This window comes from Lissotriton vulgaris, chromosome 6 (assembly GCF_964263255.1).
Source record: "Lissotriton vulgaris chromosome 6, aLisVul1.2, whole genome shotgun sequence".
In the NCBI taxonomy this organism is placed as follows: domain Eukaryota; kingdom Metazoa; phylum Chordata; class Amphibia; order Caudata; family Salamandridae; genus Lissotriton; species Lissotriton vulgaris.
The window spans coordinates 398214351-398237184 of record NC_141694.1 but is presented as its reverse complement, the minus strand read 5'-3'; the positions used below and the strand labels follow the sequence as shown (position 1 = coordinate 398237184).

The window sequence follows — 22834 nt, the reverse complement described above, 5'->3', positions numbered from 1 at the left end:
CCTTTGCTGAGGAGAGGAACCTGAAGAACCTGGGGAGAGACTATCCCTAAGCTGAAGTGCTGCTTGGGGGATTGACCTGCAGTGGTTGCCTGACTGCCCATGAAAGGAGAAAGAACTGTGTGTGCTTTATTTTCAACTTGTGAAGGATCTCCAAGGGCTTGGAACAGAGCTTGCCTCCTGCTGAAGTCTCAGAGACAACAGACTTCAAACCCCAGCTCCCCAGAGTTCTTTGGAAGTACCTGCTGCTGTTTTGGGGTCTCCTGAGGGACAATATGTTGCAAGGAGCGGGAAGCACGACTCAAGAGGAAGAAGCGTGTCGCCGTCGCAGCTGCTGCTGTCGCAACTCCGAAGGAGGGTGTCGCTGCTGTGCCTGATGCAATGCACCGCATCGAGAGAAGCATCTCGCAACGAAGAGGAAGTTTGTCACCATCAATGCCGTCGCATCTTGGCTGCTGTCGCATCGTGGATGTCGCCGCTGTAGCTGTCGCACTGCACCTCATCGAGAAAAGCGCCCCGCATCCACAGAGAAGCGCGCCGCAGTCGGAGCTGCTGCTGTCGCATCTTGGATGTCGCCACTGTAGTTGTCGCATTGTGCGGAAGACTCTCGCAACGTCGAGAAGAGTGCCGCAGCTGAGGCTGTTGCCGTTGCATCACTGAACAAGGGTATCGCCGCTGCAGTTGACGTATCGAACCGAGACTTCTCGCATCATCGGAGAAGCGTGCCAAATCTGGAAGAACTTCACGTCTTTATTTCTTTGCACCAGAAGTTTGCCACATTTCCCTTGCTGCAACACTATTTGTTGTGGAAGCGCAACACATCGCAAGGTACATTGACTTAAAGTGTCGCATCTTAAGAACTGAACTGAACTAAGCTAAAACTACCATTTTAAGAATAGTATTGTGGATTTTTGTCGTTTGTGGTCTTGTGTTAAGTCTATATAAAGAATACTTATTTTTAATATACAACTGTACCAAGGGGGGGGGGTTCTGAGTGTGGGGGCATCGCACTTGTAGACTAGCATTTATTAGGTTGCAACAGCTAGAAAATGACTCTGTAATCCATGCTGTATCAAGCTTTTTAAAACTAGCAATCAAGTTTACAAATTCAATGTAAATAACCATGAGAAGTAACCTTATTTTTAGACCTTTCTGCTTTTATTGGAGCAAATTTTCTAATTCTGGTGAATGTTTTAATTGTACAATTTATAATTGATGTTTTAGGCTCTTTTTAATGCATGCTTTCATGATTTCAATTATGAATCTCGAACAAAGCTTTTTGAATTTGAATATACAATTGTGTGGTGTCCATCTGTAGAATTGTCATTGGGTTACTACATGTGGTTACAAATGCTTTACACACTGCCTCTGAGATAAGCTTGTCTGCTCGTGCCAAGCTACCAAGGGGGTGAGCAAGGGTTATTTTAGGATTGTACCCCCTTACCTTGACCAGAAGCAAGGGTCCCTATTTGTCACAAGTACCTACCTGTGCCAACTAGAGACCCCCAATCTAACAAGCCTCATACAAAGGCAATGCAAATTAATTGCTATATTGAACTGCATACTATCAAGACATAGGAAAAAAACTAAATGATTTGAATCGTGTTATTCTCTTTGCCCGCTGCAGGGGGAGTGGACACACGACAGGTGGAATGCTCATGAAAATGAAACGTTTCAACAAGCTATGCATGTACTCCAGGTTGCAGAGAATGTCAGTGAAGTGCATAGCTCATCCAAAATTAAAAATACAGCATTGACAGGATGAAAGCATTACCTAGGATTTCTAGTATCGCTTATGAGGAGCAGTGCTCGTGTTGCTCCATTGGCACTTCTAGGAAACAGAGTGTTAATGTCTGAAAAGTTAAAACACCATTTCTGCATCTTTAATTTCAGCCTTTAAAAGGTGACTTGTTCAGCTAATTTTCATCGGTTAAACTCAACGACCGAAGATTTCTTTACTTTTCCTGGGGATTTTAGAATTCAGGGATGGGTCAGGGTGCAGGGTTGTAAGGGTATTATGGCTCATGGATAGGTAAAGGTATGGGATAGTGGGTTCAGAGATTGAGAAGGGTAAGGGTCAGTAAAGAGCTTTAAGGTTTCGAAATTGGTTAGTGTATGGGTTAGGACGCATTTTTAATCTTTGGGGAATGGGTTAGTAAGGCCTTTTATGGTTCGGAGATGTTTAAGGGTAGAGAGTAGTTAGGGGATTTAGGGGGTCAAGTATGTCTAAGGCTATATACAAGTAAGGAGCTTTTAAGGTTTAATGATGAGTATGACAAGGGGTTGTAAGGTTTCTTAGGGTTGAGGGCTGGGTAAGGGTACAAGGTAATAAAGGCTTTTAACGTTTCAGGATTGGGTAAAGGTATGGGTTAGCAAGTTGTTTTAAAGGTTTCGGATAAGGGTACAGGGTATTAGGGGGTTTTATGGTAGTGGGATTGGGAGAGGGGTTTAAAAGAAAGAAATATATAAATGGTTGGTCACAAAGGATAGATAGATAGATAGATAGATAGATAGATAGATAGATAGATAGATAGATAGATAGATAGATAGATAGATAGATAGATAGATAGATAGATAGATAGATAAATTGGAACCACAAAAAGTCACTAAATTAATCTGTACTTAACCCTCGGTAGTTTAGGACAAAAAGCAGCCAAGCTTATCTTAGAGGCAATGTGTAAATTATTTATGTTCACAAACAGTAATATAGTGAAAACACAACACAAGAAAACCCCAAACAACTTTAGAAAAAGAGCAAAGTGTAATACATTATTTGATACCACAATGACAAAAATCCAATCAGTAGAACCGGAGTTATGAATTTTTTATATTTTTAGATCAATGCACCAAACGAGGACATCTGGTCATGTGAAATCGGGCCAAAGTAAAAAAATGCATCCAATAGAAATGGAGCGCAGTTCAAATAGAAGAAGTGGATTAGGCTTGGTTGGCGTTTACCTTCACAAGTGAAAGCAATACTGAGAAAAAGGGTCTGAGAAAGTAAAGTACACCGGGTCAAGGCTGCAGGTTGTGTGTCCTCATTGGATAGCCTTTGGTCGAAGCCACATTGAAGATTTCTATGTTCAGACTTTGGGCCCGATGTAAGTAATTCCTATTTACTTACTCTTAAATACCGAATCATACCGATTCGGTATTTAAGAGTAGGTAAATAGGAAGGGGGCAGATGTAGGTAATTCCTATTTTAGAATTACCGAATCAGTAAGATTTGGTATTTACCGATTCGGTAAATACCGAATCTGTATTTCCTATTGATTCCTATGAGCCTTGAAGCCCATAGGAATCAATAGGAAATACCGATTCGGTAAAAACCGAATCCTGCAAGGGTGAACGGGGTGTCACTTTGACACCCTGTAGCACCCCAATTCCAGGCTTATGTGCCATGTGGCACACATACATGCCCTAAGGGCATGTCTGTGTGTCACATGGCACAGGTGTACATGCACAGATGTGCATGTACACCTGAATTCGGTATTTTACCACCCAATTGTATTGGGTGATAAAATACCGAATTCTGAAGGCCTAGCACTGTAAACAGTGCTACCTACATCTGGGATTTACTGAATCTGTAAAATTACCGATTCTGTATTCTACAGAATCGGTAAATTTACCAAATCAGTAAATTTACCGATTCTGTAATATAATGGCCCCTACATCTCAATCACCAAATACCGGTCGGTAACGGCGGAATTCGGCCAATACCGACCGGTATTTGGTGACCTACATCGGGCCCTTAGTCTCTGAAATGGAAGTTGAAAATTTGCAGCACGACGAGCTAGAGGGCTATAGCCAAAGACAGTTCCATGAAGCTGGATATCCCTTTGCCGATGGACTGCTGAAAAGGAATTGCTGCTGCGGCAAAGAACATTGTCGGTGAAGCCACACAGTCAATCTGACTGGTTGGCCCCAGCCTCCTTTTGGTTCTCAGCAGTTTTAAGCCAAACATTTACGGAGTTCCCGCTTTGGGATTTGGCTATCTGGTACCTTTAGCACCAGTTCCAAGGATCCAGCACTGGAGGGGCTTTTGGTTTCTCAGGAATCACTCAGACTGGGCCCAGGTGCAGGGTTATGATGGGGATGCTTTTTCTGCCCCTGTGGCTCAGAACAAGAGGCCAGCAAACTAGCTTTTGTGAGTCACTCCAGAGGTCCTGGGCAAGATGAAGATACAGTCCTTGAGCCCAGGCAGAAGTGCATGCAATTTCCTGCCTCTCATGGCCTGGTACCAAGCTGACTGAAGTGACAAGGTGGGGTCAATAGGCCCTTTGTGTGAAGTCAGAGCACATGTTATTCAGTTACAAGTGACAAAGGAAACTAAATGCCCTTTGGATGTGGTCACCTGTGGTCACAAGCCACCGAGGCACCTCCTCACTGAGAAACAAGGAAGAAAGATATAAGACGACGGAGAGCCATGTTGAAGTGGCACATTTATTCGTTAAATCACAAGCATATCAATAATTGCATATCATTTCATATAGTTAAGCAAAAACCAATAACAACATCAATGCTGATGGTATTCCACTCCTGTGCTGGCCCTGATTTATTCCCATTGTTCATGACGAGCTCAGCTCGTCATGAGTGTACGAGAGGTGTACCTCATGACGAGCTGAGCTCATCATGAGCATCGAAGGTGTTAAGAAAACCTGACTTCACTCCGTCAGGAATAGAACACATGATTATATTTATAATGCTCAGAATTCGAGAAGATAAGTTGGAATGAGCATCTGCTAAAAGAAGGCACAATTGTAATCAGGTAAAGAGTCAAAGATATAATGCACACTATGAAATTCTAGTGCCTGGAGGCAAACCTTTCTAAAGTAAACTAGCCATGTGAGAAACATCATTTTAAAATACACTAAATGCAGGAATTGGGTGTGGATTAAAAATACTGAGAATAATCAAAGAGATTTAAAAAAAGCAAATAGGTTATCTAGATTGGGAGGTACCACCTGAGAAATAGGCTTGAAGTCCCTAGTCAGATAAACGGCCGGCCGGAGAACCCACACTTGTGCCAAGCACTCCCAGGAGAGTTCTGAGTCCTAAGCGATGTGAACGGCCTGTTATACCTGTCAGAGCAGAAAATGGAGACCACATTGACGTAGGTAATGGTGCAGGTGTTTGAACGCACGTCTACAGCATGACCACACGCCTACATTGGTGGTGCTAAAGTCCTGAGAACGTCAATATGGCAGGCCAGGGAGTCAGGTGTTTGGGCGGGTGGTCTGTCATGCCTGACCGCAAAATATAAACAAAGAATATATGTAGCGTACATATCTCTAAAAATATATATGACACCGGAACTTAAAGGCAGGCGTTGCTATTGCAAGGTGCTGCTGCGGTTTCATCTGAGCGAGCTTGGAACATTGCATACTAAATAAAATGAAGCAATCAATACTTGTGAAATGTCAAGGGTGTACCAGCTGGAGCCCCGTGTGTGGATGTGAAGCACCTGTACTTGTAACTGTGGAAAGTTTCTGTGGTTCAGCGGTAGCCCAAGCCACATCACCGTGTTGTGCACGAAAAGAAACGCATTTTTAAGAACATCGGGCCTAGTAGATTTTATTTTTTTAAAAAGGTAACTTGAGGCAGTGGGCTTTGGCTTAGGCCTATATGCAGGGGTTTTAATGGGTGTGTGTGCTGTTTTTTACTGACAGTGTATGTTAGAGATGGTCAAACTAACTTTGGACATTAAAACGTGACCCTCCATCACAATTCGGGCTGTGCTCAGTTCTGCCCCCATTCTGCCAGCAGATGGTCAATGCAGGTACACCTAACTTCTCCATTGTGTGATTGTCTGGGAGGAATTCTCAAAGTTTAAATGGAAGCTACACCCAGTCATGTGTCCCAAGATAGGCTTCAGGTACAAAAGAACCAAGGGCAGAAAAATGCCAACATTCTAAATGTTGCAGTTTTAAAATTGTAATAAAAAACTCAACTTTACTGTTAAATTTGGATTTTCATTACAATTCCATAAGACCAAACTTCTCATAGCTACCTACTCCTATTTGGAAATTACAGCTTATTAAATGTAATAAGGAATCTACAATGTTATCAAATAGGAAGGGTAGACCTCACAGTAGACAAGAATGAATTTAGGAGTTTTCCACTAATGGGACCTGCAAAACCTAAGAGTGCATGACAAACCTTTTATTTTCAAAGCACTCTGCCGTATGGGATACCTAGTACCAAATTTAGGGGTGACTTATATGTAATAAAATGGGAGATTAAGGCTTGGCAACTGTGTTTTAATTAAAAGTGGACATGACAGTTTAAAACTGCATTAAGGCTGGAGTGGCAGGCCTGGGACATGTTTTAAGGTGCTATTTATTTAGGGAGCACAATAAGTGCTGCCGACCAACAGATAGCATTTAATTCACAGGCCCTTGGTATCTGGTGTATCACTCTACAAGGGACTTATAAGTAAATTAAATTTGCCAATAAGGTGTAAGCCAAACATATATTTTAAGGGGAAAGAGCACAGTTTAGCACTAGTCCTAAATCAACCAAAAACGAATCCAGCATCTATATATATCTATATATATATGTATATTTTACCTACTGGCGTTTGCCAGAAGGTAGTTATAGTTAGGACCTTGTTTCTATTCAAAAAGCATTTTTTTCATTTCCTAATAACTTTGGCGGGGACGAATCTTCGCAAAATTTTCAAAACTAGTGGGGGGCTCCGGTCCGCTCCTATCTTGAAAATTTTGGGGTGATTCTGCAATCGGGGGCCTAGAAAAAAGGGGGGTTCCAAAACGCGTTTCCTCCATGTTAATTCCCATACAAAACTTTAGACACGGCTACAGCTCAAACTGCGGAACGGAATTATACCAAATTTGGCATGAAGGTAGCTCTTGCCTCAGAAAGAACTCTTTTTCTTAAATGGTGTAAATCCATTCAGTAGTTTCTGAGAAAATCAAAAAATAAAAATATCGATCTATGGAGGCATGGAGGATAGGCGCACCCTGCCGATCACGAGCTGCATTTTAATTGGCTGTCAACGCTTCAACTAGTTCGAAAAGTAGCCAAGAGGGAAAAAGAGAAGACCAGGGTTGCCCTCCACTCAAGGACCATCAATACCACAAAACCCTGTCTCTTAGACGAAAAATCAGTCGATATTCTTTTTAAAGCAGGAGAGTCAACCATCAATTTCTACTGCTACACTGCCCATTCCACTAATATATTTGTTCCTGGGGTATATAACCGCACCTCGTCTTATTTTCTTATTAAGAAAACCTTTTGCAATCTTCAATTGACAGTCACACGGAACGGAAAAGTTGTCTGGACCAATAATTTGCACAGTACAACAAGGAAGGAAAAGTGAAAAAATGTGTGGAGAACAAAATGACCCCTCACGGGTGCACCACCATCAGGGTAACTGTCAGGTACTCACCAGATTGGGCCCCTTTTCTCATCAAAGGTAGTCGTTTTGTTCACAAAAAGAAAAGTGTCCCAAACAAAGCAAAAAAGTGTAAAGGTGCAGTGGAGTGGTAACTTTCACTCCACGAGTCACAATCAGTGATTAAAATCAACAGGCACACCTCTCTCACAATTTTATTCTTAATTATCGGTCCAGACAACTTTTCCGTTCCGTGTGACTGCCAATTGAAGATTGCAAAACCAGGAAGTCTGGACAGCCATCTTGTACCAGGGAAACAAACACGTAAAACAAGTTAAGGGGACAGGGTAGAAACACCCTGACCCCCTAGGCCTGCTTAGTGGGTCCCACAAGTCCCCCCAGGGCCCAAAAAAGTATTTAAAAAAGAAACGCAAATATGCACAGAGGATCCGTGGATCTGGTCGCAAAAGTAAAAAAAACAAAGTGCGGGCTCCCGTGCTACGTTAATAATTAGCCCTCGGGTAGGCCAGGTAGCGGGGGCATGTTAAAAAATATTGGCGGAGGCCCAGGGGGACCCCCACGGCGCCGGGTTAACCCCCCAGCCCCAGTGACTGCCACCCTGGGGCTTTCATTAATTATTGTGCGGGGGCACACAACCCCCCCTGCTGGCCCGGGAACCACCAGCCCCAGGGCTTCTTTTAAAAAAAAATACCTGTGTGGGGGGGGCTCGAGGCCCCCACACTTCCCAGGGACAGCCACCTCCCTGGGGCTGTGTACACTTTGGGAGGACGGCCCCCTCCTGGAGCGTGTGATGGCCCTGGGGACTGCCACCCCCCAGAATCCAGCTCCGGCAGTGTCCCGGGGTGCCCACCCCGGGACAGGTAGGCGGGCATGGTTTCTTTCTTTTGGGGCCCCTCGAATTCAAGTGCCTACGACTCTGGGTATTGAGTCACGGTATAGACATCCTACTTTTTGTCAAATGCGGTCTGAGGTGGATGAGGATTAAAAGAAAAAAAAGAAGCCAAGTGCATTATACTAATCCACTCAGAACTGTAAAGAAATATCCTCAATTAAAATTAGAAAGATGCATGTAAATTTAACAAACAAAGTCAGAGAAACGGAGCAGACTTGCCAGAAGTCCTTTATCTGTTAGCAAACAGCATTTCTTTCAGGTTAAAACTTACATGAATTGTTCTTGCTCTATTTTGCATCAGTGGCCCGAGGAAACTAGTTTGTCCCATAACGTATTTTTATCTAATGTCTGTCTGGGTGGCAACAACTATCAAAGGCATTGGTCTGTGTAAGTCATTTTACCTCCCCACGCCTAATAAAACATGGAAAAAAAATGTGCCCATGTGTAATGTAACTGCCACTCATGTAAAGCTCCCCAATACTTCCGGGTCGAGTCCACACTATCAAAAAATGCAAATAAATAAAGATACCATGCTGACAAGAAAATATAAGAAATATAGACATTTCTTTGTCAGAACGGAATTTCAGCATTTTTATCGACAACCACATGACATAAAGAAAGCGTTAGAATTTATACCGAGGACACACTTTTGGAATCCTTTTACGTTTTCCTTCATATTTGCTCCATTATAATATCCTTGTTCCCTACAATCATTATTGCACACCTCCCCTTCATTACTCCCACTCTCTTACATAGCCACACACCTTCTATCTTCACCTGAAAAAATGTCACGCTCGTTTCTATTGGCCCAGTCCATATTTCTACACTGTATAAATCTCCATCACACACTTTCAAATCAAATGTAGTTACAGGTGATGCAAAGGCAAAGCCAGTGGAATTAGTATACTATGTGACATATTTTGCATAATTATGGATATGCCACATTAGCCACCTAACCCATTATCTACTATTTAATCTGCAGATCCAAAATCAGAAATATGTTTCTAGCTCAGTTGGATCAAAAGCTACTAAAAACAAGATAACGTGTTCCTGTGCAGTGGAAGGCCATGTGAAAAGTTTGACTGGTCAACATACTACAGTTGTTTATTACTATATTTGGTTGTTAAGATGGCACTAAGAAAAATCTTTGCACAGTGTTTCTTTTAATTTAAATAATAAATAAATGATGGAAAGCTGTCACAAAATGTACTGCATTACATGGCTCATTTGCCTTCTCTTGCAAATACATTTAGTCACGCTTGCCTCATAATTTTGTCTTTCCCTAGTGTATAACTCCAGAGGCTCTGCACATAGGTGATCATTGCTTTCTGTTGAGAGGCCAAAAATTGGATATGCATTAAGTATCAACACCATTATAACCCTCTACAATGCTGTGTGATAAACTCACTACCTTCAACCTGCTGTTCAGGGCTCCCAACTAAACACAGTCATGTGACACCTACTTGTAGCATCTTCCCAGCCTGGGTACCTGTCAATGACTGCTCCACCCATGGAGCTTGGTATCACACGTCTTTATTCATCTGTGTGTAACTGAGAACTCAATATTCTGTCACAGCCTTCTCGCAATACAGTCTATTCATTATGTCAGAGGTCTATGGAGTTCATCAGGAGCTAAAAGTGTTCCGTCATTGCTATCTTGCAAGACACTACATCTCCCCCTCTGTTAAACAAAAACTTACCAATTTTATAATATATATACACATATATATGCTTAAATCTCTTCAATTAATCTCCTTGTTGCTGTAGCTGTTCGACTTGAATGTGTTGTGTGAAGTTGAAACCTGCCAACAACATGATCCAAGATCTGCTGGGATGGCAAAACGGCAGCAGCAGTCACTGATGCTTAAGAGTCAGTCTCCCCTTCACCCGGGAGATATGATGAACTAGGAATCAAACATCAAAAGTCAGGAGAGTTTCTAGTAATAGACTTCACAGGGCTCTGGGCAGTCACCATAAGTCCTCTGGTCAACACCACTTGGAAAAGTTCTGCATCACAGGGAGCATCTGATTTTCTTTTCAGCATCTGATGTGCCAGCAGTCTGTGACCTTTCTGAAAGATAATGTTTTTCACATGTCATATCTTTGTCTCAGATTTGTCCACTGGTGTATTTTGGTTGCCATTGCTATCCCGAAAATCGATGTTGCCAGACTTTCACCTGTAGTTGAGTGAGGTGTTGAACGGTAAGCTCTCAATGTAGAGATTAACACAGTTTGTAAGTTGAACTTCTCAAGTGTGACACACTGCACAGCTTTCTTTAGCATACTCACAAAATCTCTCAACCAGTACATTGCACAGAGGAGTGCTCTTTTGATGCTTTATGCTCAAATGCTCTAAGAAGTATTTGATCTACAGACTATTAAAAGGTGGACCATTGTCAGATTTTAGTGTGGCTAGAACACCCCATGTCACAAAGATGTCTTTGAGGCTCTCAATGACTCGTTCGAAATAATGAGTATTCGTCCACAGTCACCATCAGGTGATGTCCGTTGTCGAGTGGACCAAAAAAGTCAATGCTATCCTCTCCCAGGCATGCTTCGGGAGTTCTGACATATTTAGGGTGTGTTGAGTAACTTTTGTATATAGACAATAGCACAGATGACATGCCTTTAATTCCCTATCAACTCGCTCTTCAACATATGGAAAACCAAGCTTAGTCGCGGAGAGCTTGTTTTGTGGCAATGATTTCTTATGTCCGTTGTGGGCCATTTAAAGCAATTGCAGCCCCAACATCTCCGGAATAAAGATTATAGACCCTCGCAATATAACTCTGTCATATAGTTAATGCTTTTCTATATATTGTGTTAAGTTAGCTTGAGCTTATTAAATGTTTAAACAACATATTTTCCTTCGGCTTCAGTTTGCACACGACACATAATTATTATTGTAGCTTTCAACCTAGACGAAAGATGTGATTTATTGAGAATAATATGTTATTGCTCTGATATCAGTCGTGCCTGGTACACTTGGTACACTGTCTGCACACTGAGATCTATAGCCTCTAAGAATAACCTAACACAAGATTGCTGGGAGGCCTGATCCTCGCACCACATTAGACATAACACAAATAATGTTGCTGCCAACATTGGGCTCTACGCGGGTTTAAGATAGAGTTACTGAGAATGCAAAAACACACTTGATGCTTCGCATGCAGAGAGGTGGTAGCTGTTGATGTGATCTTCTCCTACTGACCATTAGAGGTATGGGCCCGCCCTGCTAAAAACCCAAATGAGACCTTCTTAGATATAATCTAGTATGTTAAATAGGGTGCGCGAAATATAGGTAATACAGATTTCTATAGAATTTGTATTATAATATGCTATCACCTTTTGCTTACTATGGATGAGTGACTATGCTGATAACTCTGATTTTTATAATATGTATGCTGATATTATATAAGATACTGTGTTTGAGAACCTTGCATTGAAAAATAAATATTTGCAAACTTGCACGTGTGTTCTTTGACTCCCAGTTTTTGTTTGAAATGATTATAGAACGAAAGAGTGTTCATGTGTTCCACGATACCTGAGGTACCCTAAGTTCATGTTCTGGATTGTCTAAGTCATTGGGAGTTTTTTATGACCAATGAGACACTGTAGCTAGCTAGGTAAGGGGATTTCTGATACTAAGGTGAGTTTTGGGTCATCTTAATTCACCCAGGTTCTAGATCTCTGTGCACAGTTCTGTGGGAGAACGGAAACCCTGCTACAACTCCTTCTTGAGTGATCAACAGTTCATCTTTGACACTTCTGTATTTTTGATATTCACACTCACAGGTGATAGATTATGCCACGTTACCCCACTTGCTTTTTACCACTTGCCATTACAACGTGGTCATTTCAACGACTGCTTTGTTACAACGTATGCCATTACTCCGCAAGTCATAACAACATAATTTACTATTCTAATCCGGTCTGTACAACAGTAGGGAAGGTGTTTAATTGTAAATCCAACACCTTCTGACCCCTAGAGTAAGTCATTGTTCTGACTTGTGGAGCTATGGCATGCATTGTAACAATGCAATCATTGTAACAACTGCGTTGTAATGGCATGCGGTGGCTCGGGTTTTATGGTAAACAATTTTTACCCTTGTAAAAGGTTGAGTGTGATGGTTCCCTGACTGATGTGTAATTATATCTTTCAACTTTAGCATGTCACTTTTCTGGCTTGTGGCAGTGATGATCTGGCTAACTAAAAGGTAGTTGGTGTGTTTGATTTTATGATGCAGTTGATATAACTTCAGCTAGCTTGGATGGAGTGCCATGACCTTGAATGGGCACTCTGGAAAAATAGACTGCAGGTTTTTGATCCTTTACTGGACAATGTACAATGTTGCAATCATTCTCTTGTAGCTGTACGCCGTAACATTCAATGAGACCCAGCATGTTGGCTAAGGAGGCATTGAGAGACTTGAGGGCATCTTGGCCTTTGGATCGACACATATTGTTGGTAAATCTTGATGATCAGTTACCAGTGTAAAAGGATTTCTGTTCAGGTTTATATGGAATTCTCCACACACCCCTAACATGGCTAACTTTCTTTTTCAGGTTATGAGTGAGAATGTTCTTGTTGGGACACACTTCAACTTGCAAACCCCACATTATGCCTTCGAGCAGCATTTGGGTGTCTGCTGTACTGGGATAGCGCCAACCTAAACCTCTGTATGAAGTTTTCGGATTGAAATTAGACATTTCATTAGCATTCTCAGTGGCTTGTTTAATTTTCTTAAAAAACTGTTCTCACAATCATGTAGCCACTGAAATGAAAAACAAATCGATCAACTCTCTCAAGGGTGCACTAAGAGTGGCAAAGTCTTGTATATATCTAGAACATTTATTGGCCATGCTAAGAAATGAGCACACCATAGAAACATCTTGCGGGGGATCAGCCTTTGGCAGTGCTTGTACCATAGCAGGATCTAGTTCCATACCCCCATCAAAAAAAGATATGGGCAATTCATTTTAGCTTTGTCTTACGGAACCCCCATTTGTCTGTATTCAAAATAAAACCTCCTTTGGCAAGTAAACAACAAACTTGTGTAAGAACTATATTATGATCTCTTTGCTTAGCTCCGAAAACCAATATGTAATCACTGTAATTGAACACAACATCAAATGAGTTCTTGAAACAGTTCTGCAGTGGATGACAGACCGAAATGTCGTTTTTTTAATAGAAACAGACCGACATTTGTAGAAAAACGTGTAATGTACCGGCACTCTTCCTTGAGTTCCAACTGATGTTAGATGGTCTTTACACCATTTACCATTTAGTTGTGTTATCATGTCAAAATATGTGGACCTATCTTCATTCTGGCTCAATGAGACACATGTCAACCCATATGCATATTGCTCCTGCTCTGTCCTCTTTTGGCACTACCAAGATGGGAGAAACCTATGGTGTTGGACAGTAGAATGCTTAATGATATTAGGCTTTAGTAACCATTCAAGTTCTTTTTCAATCAATCAATCAATCAATCACTGACATTTATAGAGCGCACTACATACCCGTAGGGTCTCAAGGCGCTGGGGGTGGGGGGGTGCCGCTACTGCTCGAACAGCCAGGTCTTCAGCTTCTTCCTGAAGGAGAGGTGGTCTTGGGTCAGGCGCAGGTCGGTCGGGAGGGAGTTCCAGGTCTTGGCGGCCAGGTAGGAGAAGGACCTTCCTCCTGTAGTCGCTCTTCGGATGCGGGGGACGGCCGCGAGGGCGTGGTTGGCTGATCGGAGGTGGCGTTTGGGAGCGTAGAAGTTGATTCGGCTGTTGATGTAGCTTGGGCCTTGGTCGTGTAGGGCTTTGTGTGCGTGGGTGAGGAGGCGGAAGGTGATTCTTTTGTTGACGGGGAGCCAGTGAAGGTCTCTCAGATGTCCGGAGATGTGGCTGGTTCGTGGAATGTCGAGGATGAGTCTGGCTGAGGCGTTCTGGATCCGCTGGAGTCTCTTCTGGAGCTTGGCGGTGGTACCGGCGTAGAGGGCGTTGCCGTAGTCCAGTCGGCTAGTGACGAGGGCCTGGGTGACGGTCTTCCTGGTCTCGGTGGGGATCCACCAGAAGATCTTCCGTAGCATGCGTAGGATGTTGAAGCACGCCGAGGAGACGTTGTTGACTTGCCTGGTCATGGAGAGGGAGGAGTCCAGGATGAAGCCCAGGTTGCGTGCATGGTCTGTCGGTTTGGGTGCGGTGCCCAGGGCGGGAGGCCACCAGGAGTCATCCCAGGCGGAGGGTGAAGAGCCCAGGATGAGGACCTCCGTCTTGTCCGAGTTCAGTTTCAGGCGGCTGGTCGTCATCCACTCAGCTACCTCTTTCATCCCTTCGTGCAGGTTGGCTCTGGCGGCGGCGGGGTCGTTGGTCAGGGAGAGGATCAGCTGGGTGTCGTCGGCGTAGGAGATTATGCTGAGGTTGTGTTGGCATGCGATGGCCGCGAGGGGGCTCATGTAGACGTTGAAGAGGGTGGGGCTCAGTGAGGATCCTTGGGGGACGCCGCAGATGACTTCGGTGGCCTCTGATTTGTACGGTGGTAGGCGTACTCTCTGTGTTCTTCCGTCGAGGAAGGAGATGATCCATTCCAGCGCCTTGTCCTGGATTCCGACAGCATCTTGTAAATGAAAAGCAATTCCCCTATGTCTCTGAACACCGTGATGGACATCCTAATTAAAATGCAACTTTACTTTCTAGTCTTAAGCTTTTCTAAATTATGAAACAACAAAGGGAAGTGACTTACTATTTCATGGTGGCCATTCATGTTGTAGGTCACAAAACTCAGTCCCATACCAGCAACTATGCTGAAGTTGAGTAGATAGGCACTTGACACTGTCCCTTGAAGAACATGGATGGGTCCTTGCACCTTTATTTTCTTGTGTTTCATCGCTGCTACAAATAAACTTCGACATTTTGAGGGTATTGATGCAAACATGTATACACTTTGGTTTTCGATGGCATGAGTTGTGGCCAGGGATGCAACTCATTATATTTCTCTTGAGCAAAAAGGTTTATGAATGCGTCACTGTTGATAGTAATAAGGATCCAAAAAACATTTACTTTCAGTGTAATTTTCAGACAATGTTTGAATGACTTTGGTGCTTTGGCATGTCGACTTTTCCTTGGCTTAATTATTTCTTCACATGCAGCTATCCAATATGGGTATACTTTTATGAGGTATACATGGACATGGCACAACCATTTTCTCCACTTTCACTAGATACTGATATGGAGGGACTGTTTGATGAATGTTTAGAAGACAACTGTCTTCATTCAGCGTCGATTTGTCGCACCTGATGTCTCCTCTGGGCCTTGTGGGTGCGCGTTGAATGTTGCTTCTAGAACATCCCAGTGGTCATTTATCTTCATGCAGTGTGGCACTGGTTTTTCCCTTTGCTTTGCACACGATCACGAAATGGAGCTTCTTCATACAGCCCTTACTTTTCTGACAATGGCAAATATCTGCATCTAAAACATATCTTATTTTTATGTGTCTTCGGTCTTTTGCTTTGACCTCCAGCCTCTATGTCAGCAGCTTGTCTATTGACACGTGCTTCAACACTAGCAGCCATCAACACTTGTTCTACACTCAAAGTTTCTCTCAGCATTCAGTGTCTGAATGAATCGGACAAGCATCCATCAATGACCCTGAGACCTGGGGCCTCTTTATCATTAAATTCATTGAACTTACAGTGTTTGAGGAGTGTGTCAAGTCTCTCTACAAGTTCATCAATGGTTTCACCAACTTTCTGTTATTATTGACTGAAATTATATCTTTCATAATCAACATTTGCATTGAATTTAATGTGAGATTCAAGGTTTCTTTAATCTGACGGTATGGGATTTCTTCATCAGTTTGTGGCATTTTCTTTATGACTTCCTTTACGTAATCACCAGCAGGATTATTTAGGTATTTGATCATCTTTTTGTTATCAGTCTCTTCAAGTGAATCAATGACATTTTCAAATTTGTCTATTCATGTAATCCATAGGTGTAGAGGATACAAGAGAGTGTTTTATAAATAAATATAAATTTTTATAACTACTCTGTGGTTCTCCTCTCATTCAGTTAATACTAAAGGTGATATTCTAGTAAAACAAGCTGCTTTACATTCCTTCAAGATTAAGCCTGAAGGATGGTCTCCACAGCTACCACTAGGATAGCTTTCTAAAGGCTATCTTTGACCTCCTACATCATAAGCATTGTTTAGACTGGTGCAAGGTGCCCACTTTAATTAGTTGACAGCATATACCAGGCCAACTTCTCACAGGCACTGTAACAGTTCCTGAACGGGGAGAGTCCTCGTGTGAGGCCCCTGCTTTGTTCCAGCAGGGAATCAAAACAGTACCATATTGTCCCAAATAGGAGGGCAGATGTTCCTGCCCCGGGTGAATCTGGGATTACCGTATCAAGGGTAGTATAAGCGCAGGAGTACTGTGGCTTTATAGGGTACAATGTGGTGACTCATGTTCAATAATATTTGGTGATTTATGTGGATCTAACGGCCACAATGTCATGCCTTAATGTTTTGATGTAGGATTTTTACTGGCCAAAGTAACAAGTCTTACGTTCAGGGGCCATATGATATTTTCTGATGTTTTATAACATTAGCTTTCCATTTGATACAGTCTGTGGACTAAGGTACTTTTCATAGTAAAGTGATTTATGATGTGTGCCCCTTATGACTATTTACTTAATGCACTAACTGTGATGTTGTACTTAATGCGTTTAAGATCTATGTTTAGTTAGGACAATTGCCAAGTTGGAAAAGTCACTTATGTGATTGTGGTCTTATGCGTTTTGTGTATAATACAAAGGATATTTTTATATAACCTTGTATAGCGTCTCTTTTGTGGTGTGCCTAGTGTGTCACTGGTGTGTGTGTGTGTTGCTCAAATGCTTTACACATTGCCTCTGAGAGCCTAACTGCTCTGCCAAGCTACCAAGGGGGTGAGCAGTGGTTATCTTGTGTGTATGACTTACCCTGGCTAGAGTGGTAGGTTCTGCCTGGCTTAGGCGCGTACCCTAGTCAACCAGAAATCCCATTTCTAATAGGCAGTTTTAAGTGAACACCCATTTCACACTATTTTTGAAAATTGTACAGATTGAAATCCATGCTTGTAGTTTTAATAAAACCTTGCACACCTTCACTGCAATTACAGTGATATATCCCCATTAGCTAACATATTTCATCCAGGATTCTGCTGTCCGCAGAAAAAAGTATACTTGCCATATTATATAGTAATCCAAGCTAGAGGTGCACCACAATCAATCTTAAAATGAAGTAAAGAAATTCCCCTTTATAAATCCAAAGTTTTGTCAATTCTTCATTTTTATTTTATTTCTTAAGTGTATCAAACATTACAGCAAAGACAGACAATGTGTTTCATCCATAACAATGGACTTCTTCATGGCCCACTCAAGCCAGGAATCACCTAAGCACAAAAAGCCGGATTTCTAAGTAAAGTTCCAACTTTTTGCCAAATGGAATGTATGTAATTCCATTCACCCATTTCTTCTTTATTGGAGTACATTTCCTATAAAAAAAAATTACATGGGAATTCATGCTCTTGAGACCCCCATTCTTCTTTTTACCCACTTGACAGATTAGAACAAACTTTGAATGAAGGAGTTAAAGTGGGTGAACTTATATTTGGAAATGTTTCTGCTGATTTATAAAACGGTGCCATAGAAATAAAATACTACAAACTGTAACTGCATAAGGGTGACTGCAACTGCATGATAGATAGATAGATAGATAGATAGATAGATAGATAGATAGATAGATAGATAGATAGATAGATAGATAGATAGATAGATAGATAGATAGATAGATAGATAGATACTGAAATAACCAAGTCTAAAGTGAAGTTATGGATAACTTTGGTTATAAATCATGAATGTAGGTAAAAACTAAGAATGAATTCCACTGAAAAGAAAACTGAGGTTGATTGGAAGTATGGTTGTGAATTAAATTCCGAAAACTGTGAAATTTTTAATTTGTGATTATGATCATGGTTTACAACTCGCACAAAAGTAAGGCAAACCATAACTCACATACTAAATGTAATGTTCATGACCTCTCTCTTAATGAGACAGATGAAATTAGAAATGTAAATAATCTTAATGACGATAATAAAGATGAGAATAAATATCATATTACCCATGACACTGTGAAAAAAGTTGCAAAGAATGTTGTATCATTTAACCTTTTAGTGCTTTTAAGTATTCTTACTTATTGGTATATATATTGTGAGGTCATAAGCATCATATTTAGTGTGTGAGTTATGAATTGTGTGTAAAATCAAATAAACTATCGAAATTTCAATTTAGGAAGAAAAAAACTTGATAATAGTTGTGGAGTCTAATTTTAAAAAATTAAAAACATTACACCTTGAAGACGATGACCACAGTCGAAAAAAACATTCACACTTTTCAATCTAATTATTTTAATGCACATACCTGGCAACATATTGATTTATACCTATGAAATAAGATTTGATAAGTAATAGGAAGACGTTTAAGTGCCAGAATTGTGAAGTAGGACACATCGCAATATTTTGCTAATTGTCACATGAACGTACTTGCACCCATGCAAAGGGTTTAATCTCATTTAAAATAATACTATTGCTTCAAATGTGTTTTTTTTCACAGTGAAAAAGGCAATTGAGCTGAAATCAAGAGGAGTCAAAATGATGCCCAGCAAAGACAGCAACCACAAGAACTCAGTCTGTAAGTCTCACTATACATTTATGGTATTCGCCATGGGAAGAGTTTAAAAAAATGCTTTTGTATATTATTTGACTTTCCTAGTTTGAAAGACAACTCACCAATTGTAACAATGCCTGTAATTAGCGACTTACACATCGAAATCAAATTGTGTGATTCACTTATCTGTATAGTGATTATACTATGAACTCGTTTCATTACATTCAATCTTGTAATATGCCAGCCTTTATTTCCCAAAAGGAAGCAATAATGCATGAAGTCAAATAGTAGTATTCCGTTAGAGTAGTATATCACATAGGGTAACACTAAAAGGCACACTCTTCTACATTACCGGTAACAATCTGTAAAACTGATTTCAGTTGGTTGAAGTAGTGTGCTTCACGTATATCATTTATGGATATTTGCTCAAAGATAGAGAATATATTCGACATACTGAATAGCAAAGTAAACAGTATATGCACTTTCCTAAGGATGTTAGAAGCATAGTTGTGGTAGGATGTTACAATGTTACATACTTGAAAGTAAATGTATATCTCGCTTAATTACACTCACGGAATGTTCCCGTCAAGTTCCACTCAATACATGCTCGACATAAGTGCAAATGTTTGCCCATGGCTGTAATTAGATTCAGTGAAATCTATACCACAAAGGGTTGGATTGGTAAGGCGGGCACTCGGGCAATAGCTGAGGGTCCAGTATCTGAGTTCCAGCTGTGGGCTGCTTTTTCGGGCAGCCTGCGGGCCGATTTGGGCTATGTCTGTGTTGTTTTGATGGAGCCAGCAGCCCAGTGGGTGTCTGAGTGGCCTTTCCGGAGGCAGATGGGCGTCCATTACCTCCATTTTATCAATGGACAGAGGTGTCACTCCCTTTCTCTCGCTGGGTCAGCCCATTAGTGTATGCAGATTGAGCGGGGGCAGGGGGCGTGAGAAAAAATGGCCTCACTTGTTTTCAGGTAACCAGTGTGAACTAATCCGTGTTAAGAAAATATGCCTCTGTCAGAGCCCACCCCCTCACCGTTATTTTTATAAAACTTTGCCGAAGCAGTGTTTTGCAGGAAGGCAATAAGCACACGTGGGCCACTTTTTGTTTTAGTGTGCCCTGCCTGATTTATAATCCCAATCCAACCCTGATACCACATATTTAGGTCTGAGAACCTCATGTTACCACTAAGCACTCACTTTGCACCAAATACGCAACATACACACTACACAAAGCATCAAGGAAGAGTCTGTTGATCAGCCCGCTTTAGCTATTGGCTTATTTGAATAATCCCCGCTCTTTATTGGTTCGCTTGTTTTTTTTGCATCTTGTGATTTCAGCCCACGGCTTGGTCAGATGACCACTTCTTTGCTGTTACACTGAACTTGATTACATTTGCTGTTTCCAGTCTCGGCTTTTACATATATTTTCACTGCATTCAATTATAGATGCACACTTAAAAATGACAACAGCCACTTAAAAGTAATTAATAGAGGAGACAGCAGTACTGTAAAAGTGTTAGACCTGGCATCTTTGGCGTGGTTTCCCCTGACTTTTTGTCTCTGCCTCCTGTATTTTTGACGCTGTGCTGGATTTCGTTTTTGCTGGTTTAGATGCTTTGGGCACTTTGCCACTGCTGATCAGTATCAAAGTGCAAGTGCTCCCTGGGTAAATTGCTATTATGATTGATTATCCATGATTGGTAGATTTGTTTCATCAGTAGGCCCCTAGTAAAGTGCACTGAGTGTGCCAGGGCTGGTGAATCAAATGTTACTAGTGGGCATGCAGCACTGAATGTGCCACCCACATGAGTAGCCCTAAAATGATGTCTCAGGCCTGCCACTGCAGTGCCTGTGTGCAGTTGCTAACTGCCATACTGACCTGGCCAGTTTCCCTACTGACCAGGCCTAACTCTTCCCTTTCTGTGCACATTGGACACCCCTCTGGAAGGCCAAAGGTACCCCCCTGGGCAGGGCGCAGTGTATGTGAAAGGTAGAGCATGTACTAATGTGGGTGACATGCTTTGATAATGAAATACTGTCAATTTTGTTTTTCACTATTGAAAGGCTATCTAGCCCATAGGTTAGAATAGGGACTGCTGTGTATAATGTTTACCTGCATATCTTCCCATAGGAGCAAGATAAAAAATTGAAGTCTGGTATCCCTGAACTCAGAATTTAAATATCCATCTTTTAAGAAGGATGGTTTTTGAATCCTATGTTTGAAAACAGCACTTTTAGAAAATGGCTGTTTTCTTTTCTGACCTTTCTGTGAACATTAGCCTGTTTGTGAATTGACTGTCTGGTTTGTGAGTGACAGGGGCTGGGGTGGCTCCAGGAGTCTGGGTGAGTCATCACTAGGCTGAAAATATCAATGTGCATCTTGAGTGGTGGGAGGGCCCGAATGGCCTGAATGGGGCTGTGCCTGTCTTCCACAATGCTGGCTCCACCTCCTGCTGGGCGGCTGATGACCCTGCACCTCTCTCTCAAAGGAAGAAGGTGTCCACTGGCAGGAAGCACCCAGAATTGGTTTGGACCGGGCTCAGAGCCCTCCTGGACAAAGAAATCAAAGACTTTTTGGGGTATAACTACAGGACCTCCAACCCCTGGATTTTAGATCATCCTGGAATCAAGATGGAACATCTGCCAAGGAGAAAAGCTGGAAGGCTGAAGAGGAATGACTGACCTGCTGTGTGTTTGTGGGCTGACCTGCAGTTGTTATCCTGCCACAAAGTCTCAGGAACAAAAGGACTTCACCCCCAGCTTCCCCCTTGAACTCTGCTGTGTGAGTTCTGAACTGCCTGCAGTGCTTGATCCATTTGTGGGGCCACTGGAGGTTGTTTCCTGCTGTTTGGGGAGCTAGAAAAGAAGAGGAGAAGAAGATCTTCAATTTGCCCGCATGGCTCATGGAGCGCATTGTTGACAGTATGAGAAAATTCCTGTTGCCGCGAAGATAGTCGCACCGCCTTTTGCAGCTGCAAGACCCGGCGCGTCGCTCGCTTGCAGAGTTCATCGGCTATGTGTGGGGAGAGTCCTGTCGCTGCGAACATCGCCGCAGAGCCTGTCGTCGCTGCGAGACCCGGCACACCGCATGCCTTTGGAACGCATCCGGTCGCTGCGAACATCGTCACAAATCCAGCACCAACACATCGAGGGGCCGTGACAGAAGAGGATCAACGCTGTGCCGTGCATCGCCGCTGCACCGAAGATCATCACCGCCCCGGTGAATGTCGCATTTACCTTTGCGAGATGCTTCCTACCGGAGAACCTGCAAACTGGAATACATACAAGGTATTGCATCGCCCCCCACATTGTCGGATTCGACGCGACCCGCCTGCTACATGCAGTGGGGTTGTCGCATTGCCTCCCCAGGGTCTCAGGAGTGACGCATTGCTTGCTTTCTGGTGCTGCAGCTTCCACTAGGAACTTTTGCCGCATCAACAGGTACTTTGGGCTAAAAGTGACGCAACTGTGGATTCTTTTGGTGCAAACCCTTGAACCCTTTTTAAAGTCTTATTTTGGAACAGTGTATATTGGTTTTTTGTCGTTTTGGTCTTGTGTAGTCTAGATAAAAATACTTTATTTTTTTAAACTGGTGTGGAGTCCATTTGTGGTGTTTTCACTGTATTACTGTGAATGTTAGTACAAATACTTTACACATTGCCTTTGATAAGCCTGTCTGCTCGTGCTAAGCTACCAAGGGGGTGAGCAGGTGTTATCTAAAGTGTGTATCCCCCTTACTCTGACTAGAAGCAAGGGTCCCTATTTGGATATTGGTACCTACCTCCGCCAACTCGAGACCCCCAGATCTAACAAAAAGCATCTCCATTGGTCTCTCTTCTCAAATCATCAGGCAGCGCTACAGACAGCCTCTCT

The 22834-nt window shown here is 42.3% G+C and overlaps 1 protein-coding gene across 1 annotated transcript in view; it reads left to right on the top strand.

Moving 5' to 3' along the window:
* CSMD1 (CUB and Sushi multiple domains 1) overlaps positions 1-22834 on the top strand; it is a 3932590-nt gene that overhangs the window by 1399958 nt on the left and 2509798 nt on the right. Inside the window, exon 7 of the mRNA XM_086925641.1 lies at positions 18906-18983. Within this exon, the coding sequence (XP_086781767.1) occupies positions 18906-18983 (78 nt within the window). The remainder of the gene's footprint in view (positions 1-18905; positions 18984-22834) is intronic.